Source organism: Papio anubis, chromosome 1, assembly GCF_008728515.1.
Source record: "Papio anubis isolate 15944 chromosome 1, Panubis1.0, whole genome shotgun sequence".
NCBI lineage: Eukaryota > Metazoa > Chordata > Mammalia > Primates > Cercopithecidae > Papio > Papio anubis.
The window spans coordinates 60,394,959-60,417,428 of NC_044976.1; the positions used below are offsets into that span (position 1 = coordinate 60,394,959).

Consider the following 22,470-nt stretch of genomic DNA (forward strand, 5'->3'; position numbering starts at 1 on the left):
AGTGCTGGTGAGAAGCCCGGAGTAGAGAAGATGTCAGCACTGCTGCCTAGAGTTGTATTGTGTGTTTGGGGCTTCACATTTACTCACACCTCCCCTGCAAGCTGATTGAGCCCTCTTGGTACAAGTAAATCAGAATTAGGGATCTGACTGTTTGTAGCCAACATTGCCACATCAGCAGTAGAAATGAGGTTGTTTGATTCTCTTTATTGGACTGAAATGACAAGTAAATCTGAATTATTTTTAGGTCATGTACCTAACCCTCTATGTTCACTGTAGCTCTGCTTCTTTTTCCTTCTGGGACTCAGGTATCATCTGTAAAATGGGATAATAAAGCACCTCCCTCATTCATTGTGGTATTTCAGAAATTGAAAATGCTCAATACAATATCTAGCATAGAGTAAGGGGTGAAAGAATGTTAGCTGCTATTTTAGGATGATGACAATCATTATTATTCTTCCCTTTCTCATTAGTTACCAGCAGTAAGATCTGTCCATTCCCAGGGACCATTGGGATTAGGAGGTGGTTTTATTCCCAGCATGGGCACTAACGTGATTGAAATATTCCTTTCCACTTCTACTTTGCTCCTGAAGAAATCCTGCATTAGGACCAGGCACGGTGGCTCACGTCTGTAATCCCAGCACTTTGGGAGGATCACCTGAGGTTAGGAGTTTGAGACCAGACTGGCCAACACAGCGAAACCTGTCTCTACTGAAAAATACAAAAAATTAGCCAGGTGTGATGACACACAACTCTACTCCCAGCTACTCGGGAGGCTAAGGCAGGAGAATTGCTTGAACCCAGGAGGCAGAGGCTTCAGTGAGCTGAGATCGCACCATGCACTCCAGCCTGGACGACAGAGAAAGACTCTATCTCAAAAAAAAAAAAGAAAAAAAAAAAAAAAGACCAGGCATGGTGGCTCACGTCTGTAATCCCAGCACTTTGGGAGGCTGAGGCGGGCAGATCACGATATCAGGAGTTCGAGATCAGCCTGGCCAAGCCAACATGGTGAAACCCTGTCTCTACTAAAAATACAAAAATTAGCCAGGCATGGTGGCGCACACCTGTAATCCCAGCTACTCAGGAGACTGAGGCAGGAGAATTGCCTCTTGAACTCAGGAGGCAGAGGTTTCAGTGAGCCGAGATCACACCATGCACTCCCACCTGGTTGACAGAGCAAGACTCTGTCTCAAAAAAAAAAGGAAATCCTGTATTAGCATCCTTTTCTCCCACCTAGTGGCACTTTCTGGCTTTCCAGTTTTTTGCTCTATTTTCAGAGAGTGAAAGCTTCCTCCTTCACGTATGTCTTTGTATGTTAAGATGAGCCCTTTATCCTTACTCTCCTTTGACATCCTCTGTTAGACACCAGTCTCCTTTTTGGTTTTCTTGTCCTTTCTTTTGGCAAGGGTTATAAAATTACAGTTAGTTGATTTTAAAAAAATTTGAATAGACTTTGAAGAAAGGTCAGCACTCAAGAGATTCAGATGTTGTTCATTGAGAGAAGTCCACAAAAGTAGTGTGTTTAGACTTGAAAACTTTGCATAAAGTTGTGTGGGGGCCGGGCGCAGTGACTCACACCTGTAATCCCACCACTTTGGGAGGCCAAGGCAGTAGGATGGCTTGAGTTCAGGAGTTTAAGACTGGTCTGGGCAACATAGTGAGACCCAATCTGTGCAAAAGAAAAAAATTAGCCGGGTGTGGTGGCATGTGCCCTGTAGTCCCAGCTACTTGGGAGGCTGAGGCAGGAGCATCGCATGAGCCAAGGAGGTTGAGGCTGCAGTGAGCCATGATCACGCCACTGCACTTAAGCTTGGGTGACAGCAAGACCTTGCCTCAAAAAAAAAAAAAAAAAAAGAAAAGCACACTGTGTGGCTAGTACATGAGAAGATGTATGTAGCACTTAACAGGGTCAGCATCTGCACATGGTATTTAGTACATAGTGATGGCTGCTACCACAAGAGCTGTTATCAACATTACTTACCTCTTCAGCACATGTGGTGGGGCTTTTATTACCCACATGGGCCGTGCAATTTTAAAGAGAGCAAAAAGAACATTGAATAGAGTCCAAAGGAAATAATTTAATGCAATTGTGTAGTTGGGAAATAAAACCCTCCTCCTTCAATAAAGAAAGGTTAAACGATTTGAAATTATTTAGAAGACAGAAGAGAAACCTGAATAGAATTTTAATCATAGTAGTAAAGCTCCATCAATTTAGAGTCTGATTATTTCAATTTTGATCATTGAACAGAACAGAATCAAGAAAAGAATTTGTTGAGTAAATCAATGGTATACACAAAATTGAGGATGCTACTGAATGCTTATTTACTGGAAGTGATTTTAAGCAATTTAGAAGTATCAATGTACATTTAAAATCTGTACTCTAATTCTTAGTCCATTCGGACTGCTGTAACAAAATACCCGAGTGTCTTACAAAGAACAGAAATTCATTTATTTATTTATTTATTTTGAGACAGAGTCTTGCTCTGTCACCCAGGCTGGAGTGCAGTGGTGCGATCTTGGCACACTGCAACCACTGCCTCCCAGGCTCAAACAAATTCTCATGCCTCAGTCTCCCGAGTAGCTGGGACTACAGGTGTGTACCACCAGGCCCGGCTAATTTTTTTTATATTTTAGTAGAGATGGGGTTTCACTGTGTTGGCCAGGCTGGTCTCAAACTCCTGGCCTCAATGGTCTGCCCACCTCAGCCTCCCAAAGTGCTGGGATCACAGACATGAGCCACTGGGCCTGGCCCAGAAATTTATTTCTCACAGTTTTGGAGGCTGCAACGTTCGAGATCAAGGCTCTAGCAGATTTGGTGTCTGGGAGAGGGCCCGCTTCCTCTTTCATAGATCTATTCCTTGTATCCCACGTAACAGGAGGGGCTCCCTTGGGCCTACTTTGTAAGGCAGTAATCCCACCATGAGGGCCCCACTCTCATGACGTAAACACCTTCCAAAAGGCCCTGCCTATTAATACCTTCATGTTGGTGATTCAGTTTCAACATATGAATTTTGAGGGGACACAAACATTCAGACTGTAGCATGAACCTTTCCTGCATGGTCTTTCAATTACAGTGTGTAGCATATAATGAGTGTTCAGAAAGCTTTATTGAATGAATTTCCTTTTTGTTCCTACTAAGCAGTTCTAGATTACTTATTGTCCAAAGGCAACAATTATAGTAAGTTCATCGTTGTTATTTTGTGGATTAAAAAATATATATTTCTGTAACTCAGTATTTTACAAAATTCCTCATACCTCAGCCCCTCTTCCCAGTACTTTCCCAAATTAGCTAAGATTTTTTAATATCTTCTTTTATAGGGAGAAAAAACATATAGGAGTGATTCTGAATAATTATTTATTATAAGAATCCTGATTTTGCCTGTTTTAGAATCAAATCCTGAAGAAGTTAAAATTTGATTCATTATCAAGTTTCCAAAAGTTAACACTTAAATCATCTCAGCACCACAGATGCGATTTTGCTTGTCTTTTGAACTCTGCATAGCTTGTACTGTGTTATAATGTAACTTTGAAAACTAGTTTTTATAAATTGCATTTCTTTACAATTTGCACTTCTATTTGGCAAAATTTCCTTCCTTAGTTGAAATTATCCTCTGTGCTTTTCCATTATACAGAAAATTTTGGCTTTTATACCTTGGCAACTGTTTTTCAAATTTATTGACAATTGAGATGAAAATGGGAACTGGCCACAGGTTTTAGAGAATGATTAGCAGTAATCACAGAAAGCTATTAAAATATGCTGCAAGCAACATTTTAATTAACTAAGGCCTTTAGTCTATAGCAATGTACATTTTGTGATCAGGTCCTTGTCATATTCTTTTAACACTTGTATTTATTCATATACTAATTCATCTATAATTGGCAAGGGGTCTGTGGGTCATTAGCACAAATTAGCAAGTTGCAGCTATTTATACATGACTTACATAATCACTTTTTCCCTTTTCCTTTTCACATCATTAGATTTTGGACAATTCTGGAAATTGTACTCTAAACATATGGTCTCTGATACACTAAATTATTCAACTCCGTATCATCCAGATGCGTATTACAATCTGGGTGCTTGCTATGCACTCTACATTTGGTTCTGTGGGTTTTCGTGTTTGGCATTCTCCCCTTCATGTGAGCACACCAATTTAAGTACAGGAGGAGAACCGTATTAACACAACGAATAAATTGCTGTATTTGGCAGTGCAGGGATCCAAGGAGATTAATGATCTTGCCTGCAGCTCTTGTCATACCTTCCCCCACTATCAAAACTTGAATGTCATGTATAACAACTCACTCTCCGTTACTTAATTACATGTGGAAAATGTGTACTGTGTAAAAACTCCTGGGGCTAAAGGAAACGAGATGAAACTGAAATCCTTGGAAAGATTTAGTGCTAGCTGTCAAGCCCCACTGAGTAAAAGTGGACTCACCATGGGCTCCACCTTCCTGTATCAATTGAACATATGTCTTGCTTGTGTAATTAAAAATATAGCGTGGCTCGTTGTCCTCTGGCCATATCCCTGAAAGACGATATTGCTTGAAGTTAATGTGAATGCCAGAGTCATCTTAAGGAGATGATCATCTGAAGAAGCAACTTGGATGCCTATTTTAAAAATCCTTCTTGGCCGGGCATGGTGGCTCACACCTGTAATCCCAGCACTTAGGGAGGCCGAGGCGGGCGGATCATCTGAGGTCAGGAGTTCCAGACCAGCCTAACCAACATGGTGAAACCCCGTCTCTACTAAAAATACAAAAATTAGCTGGGCATGGTGGCGGGTGCCGGTAATCCCAGGTATTTGGGAGGCTGAGGCAGGAGAATCACTTGAACCCAGGAGGTGGAGGTTGCAGTGAGCTGAGATCACGCATTTGCACTCCAGCCTGGGCAAAAAGAGTGAAACTCCATCTCAAAAAATATAAAAATAAAAATCCTTCTTGTGCTCTTGATTCATTAGATCTAGTTTTGATAAACAGGAAAAAAGAATGCATGCATAAGCATGAGTTTAACTTGCGTAAAGAAACATTCATTCATCTTTTCAGCAGGTGTTTACAGAACACCTACGTGTGTTATTGCGGTGGGGTTGGTGATGGAAAGAGCACAATTTCTGTCTGAAAGGAGGAAACAGAGAATAAACAATAGTCTAGTACCTTATCCAGTGATATAAGTACTCTGATGCTGTAGGGACATATAGGAGATGCATCTGATGTAGTCTTTGGGGTCTGTGGGAAGATGTCACAGAGAAAGATGCTTAGGCTAAGACTCGAAGGATAAGTAAGCAAAGTCATAGGATGTGTAGAAACCCAAAGGTTCCACAACTGGGTACCCAATCAGAATACCTGAACATGTGCTTCTAGGAGAGAAGCAATCCTTCTTTAGGAAGGTATCATTAGGTAAGTATAGCTGTGTATGTCAATTGTTTTGAATTCTGTAAGGTAGCATGATGTCGGCTGCAGGTTTTTCAGAGATGGCTCTTATCATTTTGAGGTGTTCCTTCAATGTGTAGTCTGTTGAGGGTTTTTATTATGAAGGTATGTTGGATTTTATCAAAAGCTTTTTCTGCACCTATTGAGATGATCATCATATGATATTTGCTTTTGATTCTGTTTATGTGGTGAATCACATTTACTGATGTGTGTATGTTGAACCAGACTTGTATCTCAGGAATAAAGCCTACTTGGTGGTGGTAAGCTTTTTGATGTGCTACTGAATTTGGTTTGCTAATATTTTGTGGATGATTTTTGCTTCTATGTTCATGAGGGATACTGGCCTGAAGTTTTCTTTTTTTGTTGCATCTCTGCCAGATTTTGGTGTCAGCTGATGCTGGCTTCATAGAATGAGTTAGGGAGGTGCCCCTCCTCCTTGATTTTTTTGGAATAGTTTCAGTAGGATTGGTATCAGTTCTTCTTTGTACGTCTGGTAGAATTCAGTTTGAATCCATCTGGTCCAGGGCTTTTTTTGGTTGGCAGGTTGTTTTTTTTTTAATTACCAATTCAATTTCAGAAGTTGATATTGGTCTACTCAGTTTTACTCTTTTGTGGGCAGAATTGGTAATTTTTTCTTGCTACTTCCATTCCTTAATACAATAAGTGCATATATTCGCTTATGGGAATTATGCCTGTATTTGTTTCACCTCTTTTGGCACTCAGAGACAACTAATTGGGATTGTCATCAGGGATGATGTGAGCTTGCTTTTTTTCTTTCTTGCTGGTCAATATTTATACTATTTGCCCAGTGGAATTCCTGTTTCTTTGGGTAGACCCCCACTTCCCACCTCCCAATACACACACACACACACACACACACACACACACACACACACACAGTGAAACAGTACATCTAGATACCTGTCTACCTCTGTGGAAGCTGAAGGAGCCAGTTCTTTCTCTCACTGCCAAAGTGTGGCCAGCGGGTGGTCAATGTGTCTCACACTTGGGCAATATGATACTTTAGGCATAGACAAGCGATGTGAGTGATTTGATACGAATGGTGTTTATCCATAGAGCCACAGTGCCCTGGCCAGACACTCCTGCTACATCATTCTGTTTCCTATTTCCTTGTCCTCTGGAGGTCTCTCAGTTCCCAACTGTCCCAAGCCTGATCCTATAGCCTGTCAATTTTGTGAGAGCTCAGTATCCCTCCAGTAAATTCTCTTTTGCTTAAATTGGCCCAAATTTATTTTTATTGCTTACTGTCAAAGAATCTTAATGAACAGATCAGAAATAGCGCTATCTGAACAAATTACGGCAACCAGAGTGAGACATTTGGTTTCCTCTGTGCATATTCCTGTCACTTGTAAACTTTTAGCCTTAGAATTCTGAGTTTTTCATCCTTCAGATGACTTTAGCAGAGCATAAGGCCTCTGAACAGTCTCTACTGAGGATCTCCGGTATGACTCATTACCATTGCCAAACCATTGCTGCCTCTTGAAATGAGATTACCATGATTATCAAAGAGTAATCAGGCAGAATTTGTCCCAGTTTGTCCCTGAGGGTGGGGATCCCAGCACATGGCCTTATGGTGAGGGCTGCATATTAAGGTCTGTGTGTCTGAATGTTTGGGATTTGCCAGCCAGGAATAAGAGGGGAATGGGTGAGAGTATCTACTGTACTACCTTTTAGAAAGACTCTCTTGGAAGGCTGGGCACAATGGCTCACACCTGTAATCCCAGCACTTTGAGAGGCCAAGACGGGCCGATCACTTGAGGCCAGGAGTTCGAGACCAGCTTGGCCAACATGGCAAAACCCTGTCTTTACTAAAAATGCCAAAAAATTAACTGGACATGGTGGCATGCGTCTGTAATGCCAGCTACTCAGGAGACGGAGGCAAGAGAATCACTTCAACCCAGGAGGCAGAGGTTGCAGTGAGCTGAGATAGTGCCACTGTACTCCAGCCTGGGCGACAGAGAGAGACCCTGTCTCAAAAAAAAAGAAAAGAAAAGAAAAGAAAAAAAAGGGCTCTCTTTGATAAACTTATTAGGCTAAGTCATCCATTTCATCCAGTCTTAAGTTCCCCACATCAACTCTCCTGCCAGCCTGCACTGCCAAATATTTTATGACCCACCTTTTCCTCTGCGCAACTGGCAACAATTATTTAGAACATGCCTGGGGCCTCCTGTGTAAAATGTGGGTCTAGATACTGCTTTCTCCCGGCAGCCCTCCTTAGTGATTGACATTGTTTGAAGTGCCAAGTAAATAGAACTCATTATTCCACTGTCATTGGACTTTTATTTCCGATTCAGCATACTCAGCTATTTTGGTAGTTTCTTCTAATTGTGAATTGGAACTGTTTCCTCTGTTCATACAGTTAGGAGTATCTCCTGGAATCTTTTTGGAAAGGAATTTTCCCGTTGAGATAGAATGATTTGCTTTGTTTTGTACATGACTTCTGGCTCATTTACATGGAGCTTTCCTGGCTGAACGTTAATTCAGTGTCGTGTTCCAATTAATACAGGAAGCATAGAGATTATTTTTCACTATCCTGAGATGTCTCAGACCACTAGATTTAGTCCAATCAGAAAGCAATATCCAGGCCTTGTTTGTTGTGTTGATGTGTTCATTTATTCAACATTCGTGTGTGTGTGTACGTGCACATGCACCTAAATGATGTGCCAGGCACTAGATTGTAGTTGTAATCATTTTAGAACGAGTTGCAATAAATAAAGTCAGCCTGCTCAACAATCCAGGCTGAATTCAGGCACATAACTTCTGCTTTTGATAAAATGATATTTTGTTGGCATAAAATGAGATCCTATGGATTTGGTGAAAGGACGTTTCCAAGAGGCAGGCCCAGAGCACCCTGAAGACAATCATGATTTTAAGTGACATTGTAAGTAATTCAAACGTATTTTCATCACACTTTCACTTTTTTTCTTGCTCAGGTAATTTTAATTGCGATGAAATAAACAACACAAAATTTGACCACAGGACCCAGCAATTCTACTTGTGGAGTATGCATCCAAAATAATTGAAAGCTGGGTCCGGAAGAGATATTTCTATATCCGTGTTCATAGCAATATTATTTACTGTAGCCAAAAGGTGGAAGCAACCGAGTATAACGTATAATACAAAAAGTACCATTTTAAATGCACAGTTCAGTGGCTTGAAGTACATTCACATTGTTGGGCAACCATCATCACCATCCATCTCCAGAATTATTTCATCTTCCCAAACTGAAACTCTGTATACATTCAACAATAACTCCCCATTCTTCCCTCCTCTCAGCCCCTGGCAGCCACCATTCTACTGTCTGTCTCTGAATTTGACTGTCCTAGTACCTCACGTAAGTGGACTCGTGCAGTGTTTGGCCTTCTGTGACTGGTATATTTCACTTAGCATGTATTTTCGATGTTCATTCATGTCACAGCATGTGCTAGAATTTCTTACCTTTTTAAGGCTGAATAATGTTCCATTTTATGTCTGTGCCATGTTTGTTTGTCCACGCATCCATCGATAGGTACTTGGGTTGCTTCCACCTTTTGGTGGCTGTAAGTAATGCTGCTCTGAACACGGATATATAGATATCTCTTCCAGACCCTGCTTTCAATTCTTTTGGATATATACTGCACAAATGGAATTCCTGAGTCATATAGTTAATCTATATTTAATTTTCTGAGGAACCTCCATACTGTTTTCCATAGTTGCTGTACCATTTTACATCCCTACCAACAACGTACACAGGTTTTACTTTCTTCATAACCTTGCCAACATTCCTTTTTTTTTTTTTTTTTTGGATGGTATCCATCCTAATGAGTGTGAGGTGGTATCTCATTGTGATTTTGATGTGCCTGGTTTGCACTTCCCTGATGAATTAGTGATATTATCTTTTCATGTGCTTACTGACTTTTTGTGTGTTTTCTTTATAGAAATATCTATTCAAGTCCCTTGCCCATTTTTTTAATGAGGTTGTTTGTTTTGCTGTTGTTGAATTATGGGAGTCTTTACATATTCTAGATATTAACCACTTGTCAGATATATGATTTGCAAATATTTTCTCCTATTTCATAAGTTGCCTTTTCACTCTGTTGATTGTGTCTTTTGAAATACACAAGATTTTTTATTTTGATGTCCGATTTGTCTATTTTTGTTGTTGCCTGCGCTTTTGGTGTTGTATTCAAGAAATTATTGTCAAATCCAATGTCACAAAGCATTTCTTCCCTATGTTTTCATCTAAGAGTTTTATAGTTTTAGCTCTTATATTAAGCCCTTGATTCATTTTGAGTTTATTTTCATATATGGTGTAAAGGAAGGCTATGACTTCATTCTTTTTTTCCCCTCTCTTAGAGTTGAGGATCTATGTTGCTCAGGCTGGAGAGTAGTGGCTCTTCACAGGCATGATCATAGCACAATTTGGCCTCAAACTCCTGGGCTTAAGCCATCCTCCCATCTCAGCCTTTTGAGTAGCTAGGATTACAGATGCACCCCATCTGTGTAACCTTCACCCAGAAGACTTCATTCTTTTACATGTAGATATCCAGTTTTTCCAGCACCATTTGTTGAAAAGATCATCCATTCCCCCACTGAATGGTCTTGGTGTTCTAGTTGAAAATCACTGAATTATATACAGGGTGGGTGTGATGGCTCACGCCTGTCATCCCAGCACTTTGGGAGGCTGAGGTGGGAGGATTGCTTGAGCTCAGGAATTCAACACCAGACTGGGCAACATAGCGAGACCTCGTCTCTACTAAAATTCAAAAAGAAAATTAGCCCAGTGTGGTGGCACCCACCTGTGGTCCCAGCTACTTGGGAATCTGAGGTGTGAGGATTGCTCTAGCCTCCTGGAAGGTCAAGGCTGCAGTGAGCCATGATCACGTCACCCATACTGCTGCCTGGGCAACAGAGGGAGACTGTGTTTGAAAAAAAAAAAAAGCCAGAAATGGTAGCCTGTACCTGTAGTCCCAGCTACTCAGAAGGCGGAGGTAGGAGGTTTACTTGAGCCTAGAAATTTGAGGCTTCAAGTCTACAATGAGCTATGATCATGCCACTGCACTCCAGCCTGGGTGACAGAGTGAGATCCTGTCTCAAAATACATACATACATACATACATACATACATGTATACAAACATTTATTTCTTGGCTGTCTGTCCTATTCTATAGGTTAATATGTCGATCTTTATGCCAGTACCACACTATTTTGATTACCATAGCTTTGCGGTAGGTTTGAACATCAAGGAAAGGTAAGATCTTCAACTTTTTCTTTTTCAAGATTGTTTTGGATATTTGGGGTCCCTTGAAATTCCCTATGAATTTTAAGATGAAACACACTTTCTTGCTTTTAGAAGAGGTAGAAATACTTCTTAGGAATATCTCATATCCTGATAAAGTTATGGCATTCTACAAATATACACACACTGCCCGTTACATTAGATGTCTTATTTTTCATCATTCATAAATTGTCACCATGGACTTATTGTGTTTCCCTGAAGCATGAGTATGTTCTCCTCATGACCACTAATTTTTATTTTGGCAACAATTTACAGTGTTCTTTTCGAGTTTATATTAGAGTATCCCATATTTATCCTAAGGAATTAGTTGAGGGCTATCAAATAACATGTTAATGAAATCCCTTATTATAGTTTGAATTATGGTTACACCTTTGAGGCATAAAGAATAAATATGTTATATCAACAAATTGCTGTATATGACATATATGTGCATCCAAAAATACAGTGAAATGCTCTTAGAAGAATAGAATGAAGTTACTGAGACAAGCCACATAAGCAGTTTAGAAATTCAAAGCAGCAAGCGATTGCTGTTGGAGAAGTGGGTACAGCAAGAGTTAGTTAATATTTAATGCTAGCTAAGTAGACTTACATAGGAAAGAATTGAGTCCAAATGGCATCAGCAATTCACGATTTACTGAGCACCTCCTGTATGTCATATGCTGTATAAGGTCATACAGTTAAGTAAGAAGTTCTCCAACAACTACAAAGACATGCAAATAAGTAACTATACATCAGGCAAAACAAACATCCACAGAGGGAACTCATTGATGTTGGGTTATTTTCAGGCTCGGTTCCGGGGGTAGTTTTCACAGTTGAGAGGGAGCAATTTGGATGGATTCAGATGCAGAGAAAGCAGAACAAGAAAACAAGTAGGGATACTGTTGTCATAGACCAGGCAACATGAAAAGGACATGAATTAGGATGGAAACTATGCGATTAAAAGAAAAAAGAAGAATAAAGCCTTTAGAGTCAAAGCATTAGACTCAGTGATGTTTTAAATTTTTTGATTGATGGCTGAATGAATTAATAGTAACCAAGGACGTAGCACCTAGAAGTCTGAGCATTTGAGATTTAACATGACAAAGCCATAAAACATTAAATATTTACTTCTATTAGTGTGCTTTGGTGCTTTGACGTTTACATTATCTCCTAACAATTCTATTAATATTAGACATTATCCCAGTTTTAAAGCTTGAGAAACCAGGGTTTTATGTTGTTTTGTATCTTACTTACATCTTATCAATGATAGAATCCATACCCTTGCTTTGGTCTGTCTGTGCCTTTGCTTATATTCATTTCCAAGCTAACGTAGTTGTCTTGTACTACACATTATCATGGATTTATTTTTTAGTTGGAGTATAATTTATACTCAGTGCAATAGATTTTATGTCTTAAGTCTGTTGAGTTTTGATAATTGCAAACACCTGTGTAACCTCCACACAAAACAAAAATATAGACTATTCATTCACCTCTGAAAGATTGCTGGTGTCCCTTTATAGTCAATCTCTCCTTCCCCCAAGAGCCACCTGCTTCCTGATTTCTGTCACTATAGGTTAGTTTCAACTGTTCTTAAACTTAATGTAAATAGAATCAAACAGCATTTATTCTTTTGTGTCTGGTTTCTTTCATTAACATAACGTTTTTGAGATTTATCCATGTTATGTTTATTCCTTTAATCACAGAGTAATACTTCATTCTATGAATATACAAAAATTTATGATCATTCTCCTGTTGGTGAACATTTGGGTTGTTTCCAGTTTTTGGTTACTATGAATAAGGTATAAATGTGGCTTTTAAAAAAATTATTATAGAATAAACATGTATAGAGCATGTTAGACTCAGGGTAGACACAGTTATGCTTCAGTAACAAACAGCCCCAAAACTCATGGCTTAAGACAACAAAGAAATAAACAAAGGTTTATTTCTTTCTCATGTTACATACCCATCAGGGCTCAGTAAGGAGCCCTCTGTTCACCATGGTCATTCACGTAGCCAGGCAGCAGAGGTGCCTTCTCACCATTTGTTTCCATGATCACCAATGCAGAAAAAGGAAACGTAGCTAATCAAGCACTGGTTCACCTTTAAAGAGGAAGAAAAGTTGAAGCTAGAGGATTTATGAACAGCCCTAATAACTATCCCAGAATAGTACTGAGGAAATTACACTCCACTGTAATATTCACCACTATACCTGCCCCATCACACAAAATGAAATTTTAAAGCCTTTTATAGTCATTATATCTCTATAAGGGATGGGTAATATGTTAATAGATAAAACACCCAGAACCTACATATGAAATGTGGACAGACTGCAGTTGATACAGTGAGCAGACTTAGAACTGTGCATGTATTTTTACCCCAAGGAAATGTATTAAATAATTGAAAAAGTAATAGCCCAAAATTTAATAGCCTAGACTCACCTAGGGATCTTAACTTGCGTATTTGAGAGAAGGAGACATCTGTGGCTCTGGATAGACTATTAAAATGGGAAACACTGTAGTACAGTATTTAAGAGTAGGTTTTGAAACCAGAATGCTGTTTTTGAACCTCAGCTCTGCTATTTATCAGCTTTGTGATTTATAAGCTGTGTGACTTTGGTCAGGTTGCTTAACCTTTCTGTAAAACCAAGAGAAAATGAAAAAAAAAAATTCTAACTAAGATGTAGACTTGTTATGAAGGTTAAATGAGTTAATGTATGTAAAGCATTTTGAACAGTGGTATCTGGTAAGCAGTCAAATGTTATGTTTCTAGTTATATTTCCGGTGACCATGTTTTCCAAATCAAAATTTGTGTCATGTATTAATTTTCTCTTGCCGTGTAACAAATCACCCAAATTGAATGGCACAAAACAATACCCGTTTATTGGCTCACAGTTGTGTAGGTCAGAATGCTGGCATGACAAGCCATGGCTCAGTTCTCTGCCCAGGGTATCACCAAGCTCAAGTCAGGCATTGGCCAGGCTGAGGTCTTGTCTGGAGGCTTTGAGGGGAAAGTCGCTTCCAGGCTCATTCTCTGTTTTCTTGCTGGTTCTCAGGTGGGGGCTGCTGTCAGCTCCTAGAGGTCCCTACAGTCCTTGTCAGAAGCCCCCTCCATCCTGAAGCAAGCAATGGTGCTTCCAATCTCTGACTTCCTGTCTGTGACCTCTAGGCATTCCACAAAGAGTTTAATCAGTTTAGAAATCATTTAAGTCAACCTACTAATTTAAGGCTTTAGGATACTGAGGTTCTGAGTGAAATCTCCAGATTTGAAGGGCTTTGCTTGTATGATTAGGTCAGGCCCAAACTAATAATCTCCCTTTATCTTATAGTCAGCTATGACTTATCATATAGTCTCATTATGGAAGTGAAATTTGTCTGTAAACTGGGGGCAGGAATCTTGGGAGACTTAGCATTCTGTCTAACACAAGTTACATGATTTTTACCAATGTGAGTTTCATTTTTATAACAAAACAATTCAAATCAGGATCCAAAATGTGTGTTTTCCACAAATATAAATATATTCTACAAACAAGAAGCTGAATTAGAGGTATTCTTAGCATACTTTTGGAGAAAAACTAAATTGAGATCCCTTGAGTAGTGTATTAGTCTGTGCTCACACTGCTATGAAAATACTATCTGAGATTGGATAATTTATAAAGGAAAGAGATTTAACTGACTTACAGTTCAGCGTGGTTGGGGAGGCCTCAAGAAACTTATAATCACGGTGCAAGGGGAAGCAAAGCACCTTCTTCACAAGGTAGCAGGAAGGAGAATGAATGCAGGAGGAACTACCACACACTTATAAAACCGTCAGCTCTCCTGAGAACTCACTCACTAGCACAAGAACAGCATGGGGGTAATTGCCCCATGATTCAATTACCTCCACCTGGTCTCTCCTTTGACACGTGGGGATTTTGGGGACTACAATTCAAGATGAGATTTCGGGTGGGGACACAGCCAAACCAGATCAAGTATTAATGCCACAATTGCAGTTGTTTGTTTACTTAGTTGTTTGTTTACAGCTAAGTAAATGATGCTAATATCATCAAAGGCAAGAATCGTCTTTTATCCATTTTTAATCCATTTTATCCATTTTTGTGTACATAGCATAAATATTTGTTAAATAAAGACATGTATATATTCAAAATAAAATCAAAGCTATATAGTTGAGTTTCAACCAATCAAAGTAACCACCAGCCAGCTTAAACTAAAAGGAGAATGTATTGTGAGAGTCCAGATGCCTCATGGACTCTTAGAAAAAGATCCATACAATAAGGCTCCAGAGATGGACCCAGGGCAGCTCTAGAGATGTCGGCAAAAGGGAGTTCTGAACCCCTGTTTTTCCTTGAGCATTTCCATTGGTAGTCTTGACGTTGCACTCCTGATCTTTTTATGTCTCTTCCAAATGTTAAGCCTCTGGGAGAGAGAATCTGATTGCCCCAAACTGAGGCAGATGTCTGCCCCCTTTATCCAGTCTGATTGAGGGCAGGGCTATTAGTACCTAGTGTAGACATTATGGCCCATCCAAGGAATCACTGTGAGCTGGGTGGACACCCCAAGAAATGGCCCTTACATGTGGTAAATACTGATGGCTGGCTGACTACAGGCAGCACGGCCTCACTAACACATGGAAATAGCTCAGAAAGCACAGGGTGGTTTCAGTAATTCTGGTTTCTTCGCCCTGTCTTATTAAGATCACTTTTGTTCAATAGACATTTACATCACAGTACACCTACTCCCTGCCAGGTGCCACACTACAAGCTGAGGATATGAAGTAATAAGATCTCATCCTTGTGCTCAGAGTGGGAGAAAAACCAGCACAAGTAATTTGAACAGAGCGTGGCAAGTACAGCAATGAGGACACACATGCGGTGTTCCGTGCTCTGGAAAACCGGTCTCACCCTTATCTGTGGGAGAAGTCCATTATCTCTCTCCCAGCAGCTCTTAAAGATAATTATAAAAACACCCACAACAATTACAGTTCCTGACTGTGTTCTCTTTGAGGCACTGGGGCCTAAGAAACTTAGGCTAATTATATGGAAAGGAAAGTTTCACCCGGCTTGATGGCTCACACCTGTAATCCCAGCACTTTGGAAGTCCGAGGCAGGCAGATCACTTGAGGCCAGGAGCTCAAGACCAGCCTGGCCAACATGGTGATACTCCAGCTCTACTGAAAATACCAAAATTAGCTGCACATGGTGGCACACGCCTGTAGTCCCAGCTACTCAGGTGGCTGAGGCATGAGAGTCACTTGAACCTGGGAGGTGGAGGCTGCAGTGAGCCGAGATCACGCTACTGCACTCCAGCCTGGGCGAGAGAGAGAGACTCTGTCTCAAAAAAAAAAAAAAAAAAAAAAAAGAAGTTTAATTATAAAGCAAACAGATTTCATTACTTATGAGAATCATAGGATATGAGGGCTCAAAGGTTCTCCAGATATCATTCAGGCCCAACTGCTTGTCTGAAGTATAAATGCCTTCTCTCCTTTGGTTGCCCTTTTCCTACTTTTCTCTTGAAAATTGCAGCTATGTCAGCTCTCCATGGCTTGATGCTGAGGGATGTGACCACTTTATTAAGTGGATTATAAAGGATTATGAACTGTAACTTCTTATAGCAGCTTTCTTCTTTTCAGTGAGAGTAATTGTTGGTTTTCTATTATGTAAGGTTAAAAAAATTTAATATGGACTTTAAAGGCCATTAAAGTCATACTAATTTGTGAAAAAATCATTAAATTGTAAAGGGATAACTTGGCCAATTTGAGCTAACTTGGTTCAGTTCATCATGATCTCTCAATAAGAATTCATGTACAGCCATATTTTTAATGCTGGTAACCTTTGAAAGAGATATGAAAAGTCATCTATTTAATTACTGCCAAGTATACTCTGCACTGTGAGTTCCAGATCTAGAGCAGACATGGCCTGTTGGCTTTCGGCCCTAAGCTGAGCTTTATTGTGTTGTTCAATGGGAGAAATTGAGTGGGAAACAGAATTACCACTGGAAAAATGTTGTTCTTTACCCACAAGCGACGGATTACTTTTTCTATATGTGAGCAAACTGCTGAGGAATGGATTGTACTCGCTGAAAAACAATAGCCAAGCCATCTCTTAACATAATAGTGTTTGCTCAAGGCACCTGAAATGCAGTCAGAAAAAACAGAGATGTGCTTGATACGCTATGTCACTTTATAGTTGTAGTTTTTCTCCCATTTGGTTTGGTTTGGTTCATGCCTAGATAGTCTAAGAATCCAAGAAGCATAGAGCTTGAAATGGCACCTAGACTTCATGTTTTTATTTATGCTGTGTTTCATTCCACAAAAAATTTAACCAATTTAGGATTCTTATAACTTAGACTCTGAGAAGTGATTTCCCCAAAGTCCCTCTGTTAGTTAGTGACTGGGCTAGAACTGAGACTCCTACCTTTCTGTCTCCTTATTGAAGAGAGTTGTCATTACATCCCACCCCAACCCACCCCACCATTCATTCTTTTTTTTTTTTCCAATAACCGTGTTAAGCACAAACACTTGCCAGGCACTATGTTACCCCTAGATAGTGTCATAGGGAGTAGGATGGACATGAGTCCTGTCCTTGGAATGCTTCCCATCCAGAGAGAAATTCAAATTTGGAGCAAATGTTCACACAAATCAGTTAGGTAAAATATGAAAAAAACAGACCTATAACGGCAATCATTGTCTAGGGTACTATGAGCATATTAAGAAGCCTGGAAGGCTTGTTTTAGGAAATGACATTTATGGTGAGCTGTGAAGAAGAAATAGGAGTAAATCAGCCAAAGTATTTGTCAAGCAGAGCAGAAGAGAATAGGGTAAGAGAAGACCCTGAGGCGGGTAGATCTTGGCTCAGCTAAGAAGTGGAAAGAAAGTCTGTGCAGCTGGACTGGGGCATAAGTGGGCATAAGTGAGCAAGGGGAAGAAGCACTAGAGGGGGCCAGAGATGGGGGCTGGGACCTCTGAGCTTCCTTATCAACTTTGAGCTTGATCCTAAGTGCATTAAGAAGCCATAAGAAGGGGTTAGAAATATGATCAGTTTTATGTGTTAGAATCATAATAACTTTGCTGGGTGGAGAATGGGTTGGAGAGAGGATGTAACTGAGTTGCTCTTACATGCAGGTGAGAAATGATGATGGCTTATAGATAGGATAGGATGGAAAGAAGTGGAAAGATCCAAGATATGTGTTGAAGGTAAAATCCATGAGACTTGCTGGTTAGAAGTACAGTTGAGGGAAGAGAATTTTCAAGAATGACCCCTGGTTCCTGGTTGAACAACTGGACAGATGTTGTTGACATTTACTCTGGTGGAGAGAATTGGCTGTGGAACCATATGGTGACTAAGTGGGATAAAAAAGCTCTATTTTATTTGAGATACTTGTAAGACATCTAGTGGAGATATAAAGTAAGAGTGGATATGCAGGTCCTAGTCCTAAGCTCAAAAGATTTGGGCTAAATATGTGAATTTGGAAGACAATGATATATAGAATAGTCTTTGAATTTAAGGGGAGGGAATAATTCACCTAGTTAGAGGTCATTTAACTCACATTGGAGGGGAAGGATGGGTGGGGTATAAATTAAATAAAGAATACAAAAATTAGCCGGGTGTGGTGGTACATGCCTGTAATCCCAGCTACTCCGGAGGCTGAGGCAGGAGAATCGACTGAACTCAGGAGGTGGGGGCTGCAGTGAGCCGAGATTGTGCCATTGCACTCCAGCCTAGGTGACAGAGTAAGACTCCATCTCAAAAAAAAAAAAAAAAAAGAAGAAGAAAGGAAGGAAGGGAGGGAGGGAGGAAAGGGAAGAAAAAAGAGAAAGAAAGGCATTTCAAGAAAAGGCAGTGACATGATTAAATCAAAGGAAGAATGGTCACATAATCCAATTGGTGAAAACTAAAGCATACAGTGGGGTTGGATTTTGAATGCCCTCCCAAGTCAGGCAGTAGCTGTTCTATATACATGGGTCATATGGAGAGAAATCTGTGAACAGTCTAAGAACTTTACATATCAGCAGGAAGCGTTTTTTGTGAGCTTCCTTGGTTTATATTGTGAAACATAAAAGCAAACTTCACATAAATCTTGAGATAATTATGTTGGTTGTGCATCATAATGGGTATAATGACTATAAAGGAGAGTCATTATCTCCCACAAACCACTGCCAACCATTTGCTAGTAATGTGGTGGAAATAGGTCCAAATAATCAGAACCAGTATTGTAGGAGTTGTATGCCTGTCACCCTGGTGATGAGGTTTCAGCTGCCATCTACTCTACTCCATTGGGATGAGGAGGAGGAGAATTCACTTAACCACAAAGCATTTTCTGTCTGGAGCTCTGCCCTCCCCATCAATCACTCCTCCTCATACTCCACCTTGCAGGCCTATTGTAGACACCCCATCATCCTTCATTTGCAAAACAAAGTTAGAAGCCAAGTGAGGAGGCTGGGATCCTTTCCAGTTCAAAGAACAAAACGCTCCAGACATTAATGGGGCCTAAAGGTTGCACATGGCCATTTGAAAAATTTATACTCCACAGTGCTGAAAGAGCCAAAGCCTTTCCAAACTTATCCTCTGCAGCACCTGACTTACTAAATGGGATTTGAGTAACTCCTAGCATCATCACTCTTTGTCACTAATAATTGCATCTTAGTATCCCTTGAGCAGTACATCTTTTTTTGTGCGTAGTAACTTTGCATGGTTGGAAGCTATATATATGGAAGCTATATATATTTATATATATATATTTATTTAATTCTATGATGCTGTGTGTGCATTTTCAACTGAGAACTTAGGAAGTATTTATAATTTGAGCCAGGAACTTAGCATTTACTGTGTACTGATTCTGCCTATTTCAACATTTCACAGAAACGAGGATGCAGTCAATCAGATGGCCGTTCCTCCCTTTCTAGTGCCATCAAGTTCTCCATCTTCTATTGAGGTAAGGTTGTTTCTGATTAGCTCTTAGTATATTAGATGGGTTTGTCATGAGCATTTTCCCCAAATCTGACATTTTTGATATTCATTATTTGGTATTCCAAACTCATGGAAAATTTCCCTGACCAAAATAGAAAGTATTGAGGTATTGATTATAAAGCAGTTTTTTAGTAAATATGTTAGAACCTAACATATAAGTATTACCTTCCTCAGACTTGCTCAAGGTCTCCTCTAAATATATAATTTTGTTCTAATTGGGCATTCCAGAATTTACAAGAAAATTCTCTTTGTTTATGACTGAATTGTACCCCTTTCTTTATGGTTTTGAAATACTTTAATACCTGTGATCAAAGTGCCTTTAAATAATTACTTTCATCTGTGAATGGAGAAATTACTAGTATAACAAGGTTGCTGTAATATTGGTCAGCTTCCGGAGTAGATAGAGATAGAACTGTGTAATCAGTTTGTCTCCCCAGCTGAGGGAATATTCCTTCTCTTCTCATTTTATATTTATTGAATTATTTTTTAACTCCAAGAAGAAATACATACTTATTGTTACTAATTAAATAGTGCAGGGTTATTCAAAGAAATCTTAATTTTTCTTTCACTACCTCCCTAAGGAAGTTAATGTTCACTATTCAGTATCTTTTCATACTTTTTCCTTTGTTTCTACAGTAACCATAAATAGCTATATATAGTGTCCCTTTTAATAAAAATGTGATTGTGCAATACACATTATTTTTATTCTTTCAACAAGTGTTCAGGGTTCTGGGCTGGGGTGGACCATGGGTGGGATGGAGGCGACCTTGGAGCAGCGCTTAGAAGATACAATGAAGACTCCCTCCATTGTTGGAGTCCCGTGCCCAGATTCACAAGGACTTAATCTGGGTTGCCATGGGACCCTGTCAGATGAGCACGCTGGAGTGATATCTGTTCTAGCCCAGCAAGCAGCTAAGCTAACCTCTGACCCCACTGATATTCCTGTGGTGTGTCCAGCATCAGATAATGGGAGCATTATGATCCAGAAGCATGATGGCTTCACAGTGGCGGTACACAAAATGGCCTTTTGATGGCTCGTATCTGTTGTTCAGCAGCCTGTCATAGGAACTCCATCCTACCTATGTGAGTTATCTTGTAGAACTACTAAAGTTCCAGTAGTTAGGCCATTCATTTAATGTGCAATGGGCACTTTTCAATTTACATAAGAGTAAGTTGCTCTTAACACTATGGACTGACCTATCAAGCTATTAGTAAGAAAGGATCATGTTGTGAAGCAGCCGGTCCAGACCACTTTGTATATAGAATTTTGCTGTATTCAATAAATCCATTTGGAGGGAAAAAAAACCACAAAAAACAAGTGTTCAATGAGTGCGTATTATTTGTTAAGCACTCTTTTGGGCATTAGAGGTCTAGGTGTGAATAAAACAGATGAGGCTTCCTACCAATTTGTTATCTTTCTGTCTTCATGATTGAAGACACAAAGATACAAATTAAGAAATAAATAAACCAAAAGAATTATCATATAGTAGTCAGTGCCTTGGAGAGAATTAAAGTGGGGAATGTGATCACTTTGCTGAGTTACAGAGAAGGCCACTTGTGTAGCCGAAACACAGGTTATCAAGAAAAGAGTCTGGTATAAGGAAGGTGATTTATTCCAAAGCTAGCTTTGGGGAAGGGAGTACAGGCTTCCTGCTTTAAGGGTAACTGCTTCACTTTTGGAGCAGAAAGCTGGCACTTTTAAAAGGCAGAGGAGGAAATGAGCAGGGGGAGGTCCATGTGCTAGCTCCGGTGTCTTATCTACAGGGCAGTCGAGCTGGTGACTGCTGGTGCCTTCTTGTGCAGGACTAGACCAAAAACTCCCCAGATGGGAGAGAGTTTCATATCTCTCGAGGTAGTCTCCTGGTCGGGGGGTGGGGGCCCATAGAAATCAGCTGTTATTGATCCAGGCAACCTCCTGGCGAGTGAGGGTTCCTTTCTGGATCTCTCCCAAGCACATAGCTAGATGAACTTGCTCTCTAGGGAGCGTCTGGTGAAGGGGAGGTAAAAGGCTATATTTGCATTTCTTTTTTTTTTTTTTTTTTTTTTTTTTTTTTTTGAGACGGAGTCTTGCTCTGCCGCCCAGGCTGGAGTACAGTGGCCGGATCTCAGCTCACTGCAAGCTCCGCCTCCCGGGTTCACGCCATTCTCCTGCCTCAGCCTCCCGAGTAGCTGGGACTACAGGCGCCTGCCACCTCGCCCGGCTAGTTTTTTGTATTTTTAGTAGAGATGGGGTTTCACCGTGTTAGCCAGGATGGTCTCGATCTCCTGACCTCGTGATCCGCCCATCTCGCCTCCCAAAGTGCTGGGATTACAGGCTTGAGCCACCGCGCCCGGCCTTTTTTTTTTTTTTTGAGATGGAGTCTCATCCTGTCACCCAGGCGGAGTGCAGTGGCGTGATCTCAGCTCAGGCAGAGAGGCAACCTCTGCCTCTCGGGTTCAAGTGATTCTCCTGCCTCAGCCTCCGAGTAGCTGGGATTACAGGCGCACACTACCATGCCCGGCTAATTTTTGTGTTTTTAGTAGAGACGGGGTTTCACCATGTTGGCCAGGCTGGTCTCGAACTCCTGACCTCAGATGATCCCCCTGCCTGGGCCTCCCAAAAGTGCTGGGATTACAGGCATGACCCTATGTTTGCATTTCTAAAGGGCTAAGTAGGAAGTGGGAAACTGGGGGAATGAGGAAAAAAGAGAGAGAAAAAAATAATTATCTCTCAGAAAAATGGGAGTACTTAATTACACTTGGACAAGGTAAAATTTAAATAAGATAAAAATTAAAAGAAAAAGCCAGACGTTCAGAAATAAGAGGG

The 22,470-nt window shown here is 40.3% G+C and overlaps 1 protein-coding gene across 5 annotated transcripts in view; it reads left to right on the forward strand.

The window, feature by feature from the left end:
* PATJ (PATJ crumbs cell polarity complex component) overlaps positions 1-22,470 on the forward strand; it is a 396,968-nt gene that overhangs the window by 252,395 nt on the left and 122,103 nt on the right. For 4 of the 5 annotated variants that reach the window (XM_031669412.1, XM_031669417.1, XM_031669416.1 and 1 more), the window contains 3 exons: positions 8,722-8,779; positions 10,596-10,675; positions 19,557-19,629. In XM_031669412.1, the coding sequence (XP_031525272.1) occupies positions 8,722-8,779; positions 10,596-10,675; positions 19,557-19,629 (211 nt within the window). The remainder of the gene's footprint in view (positions 1-8,721; positions 8,780-10,595; positions 10,676-19,556; positions 19,630-22,470) is intronic. The other variant, XM_031669415.1, reaches the window with a different exon arrangement.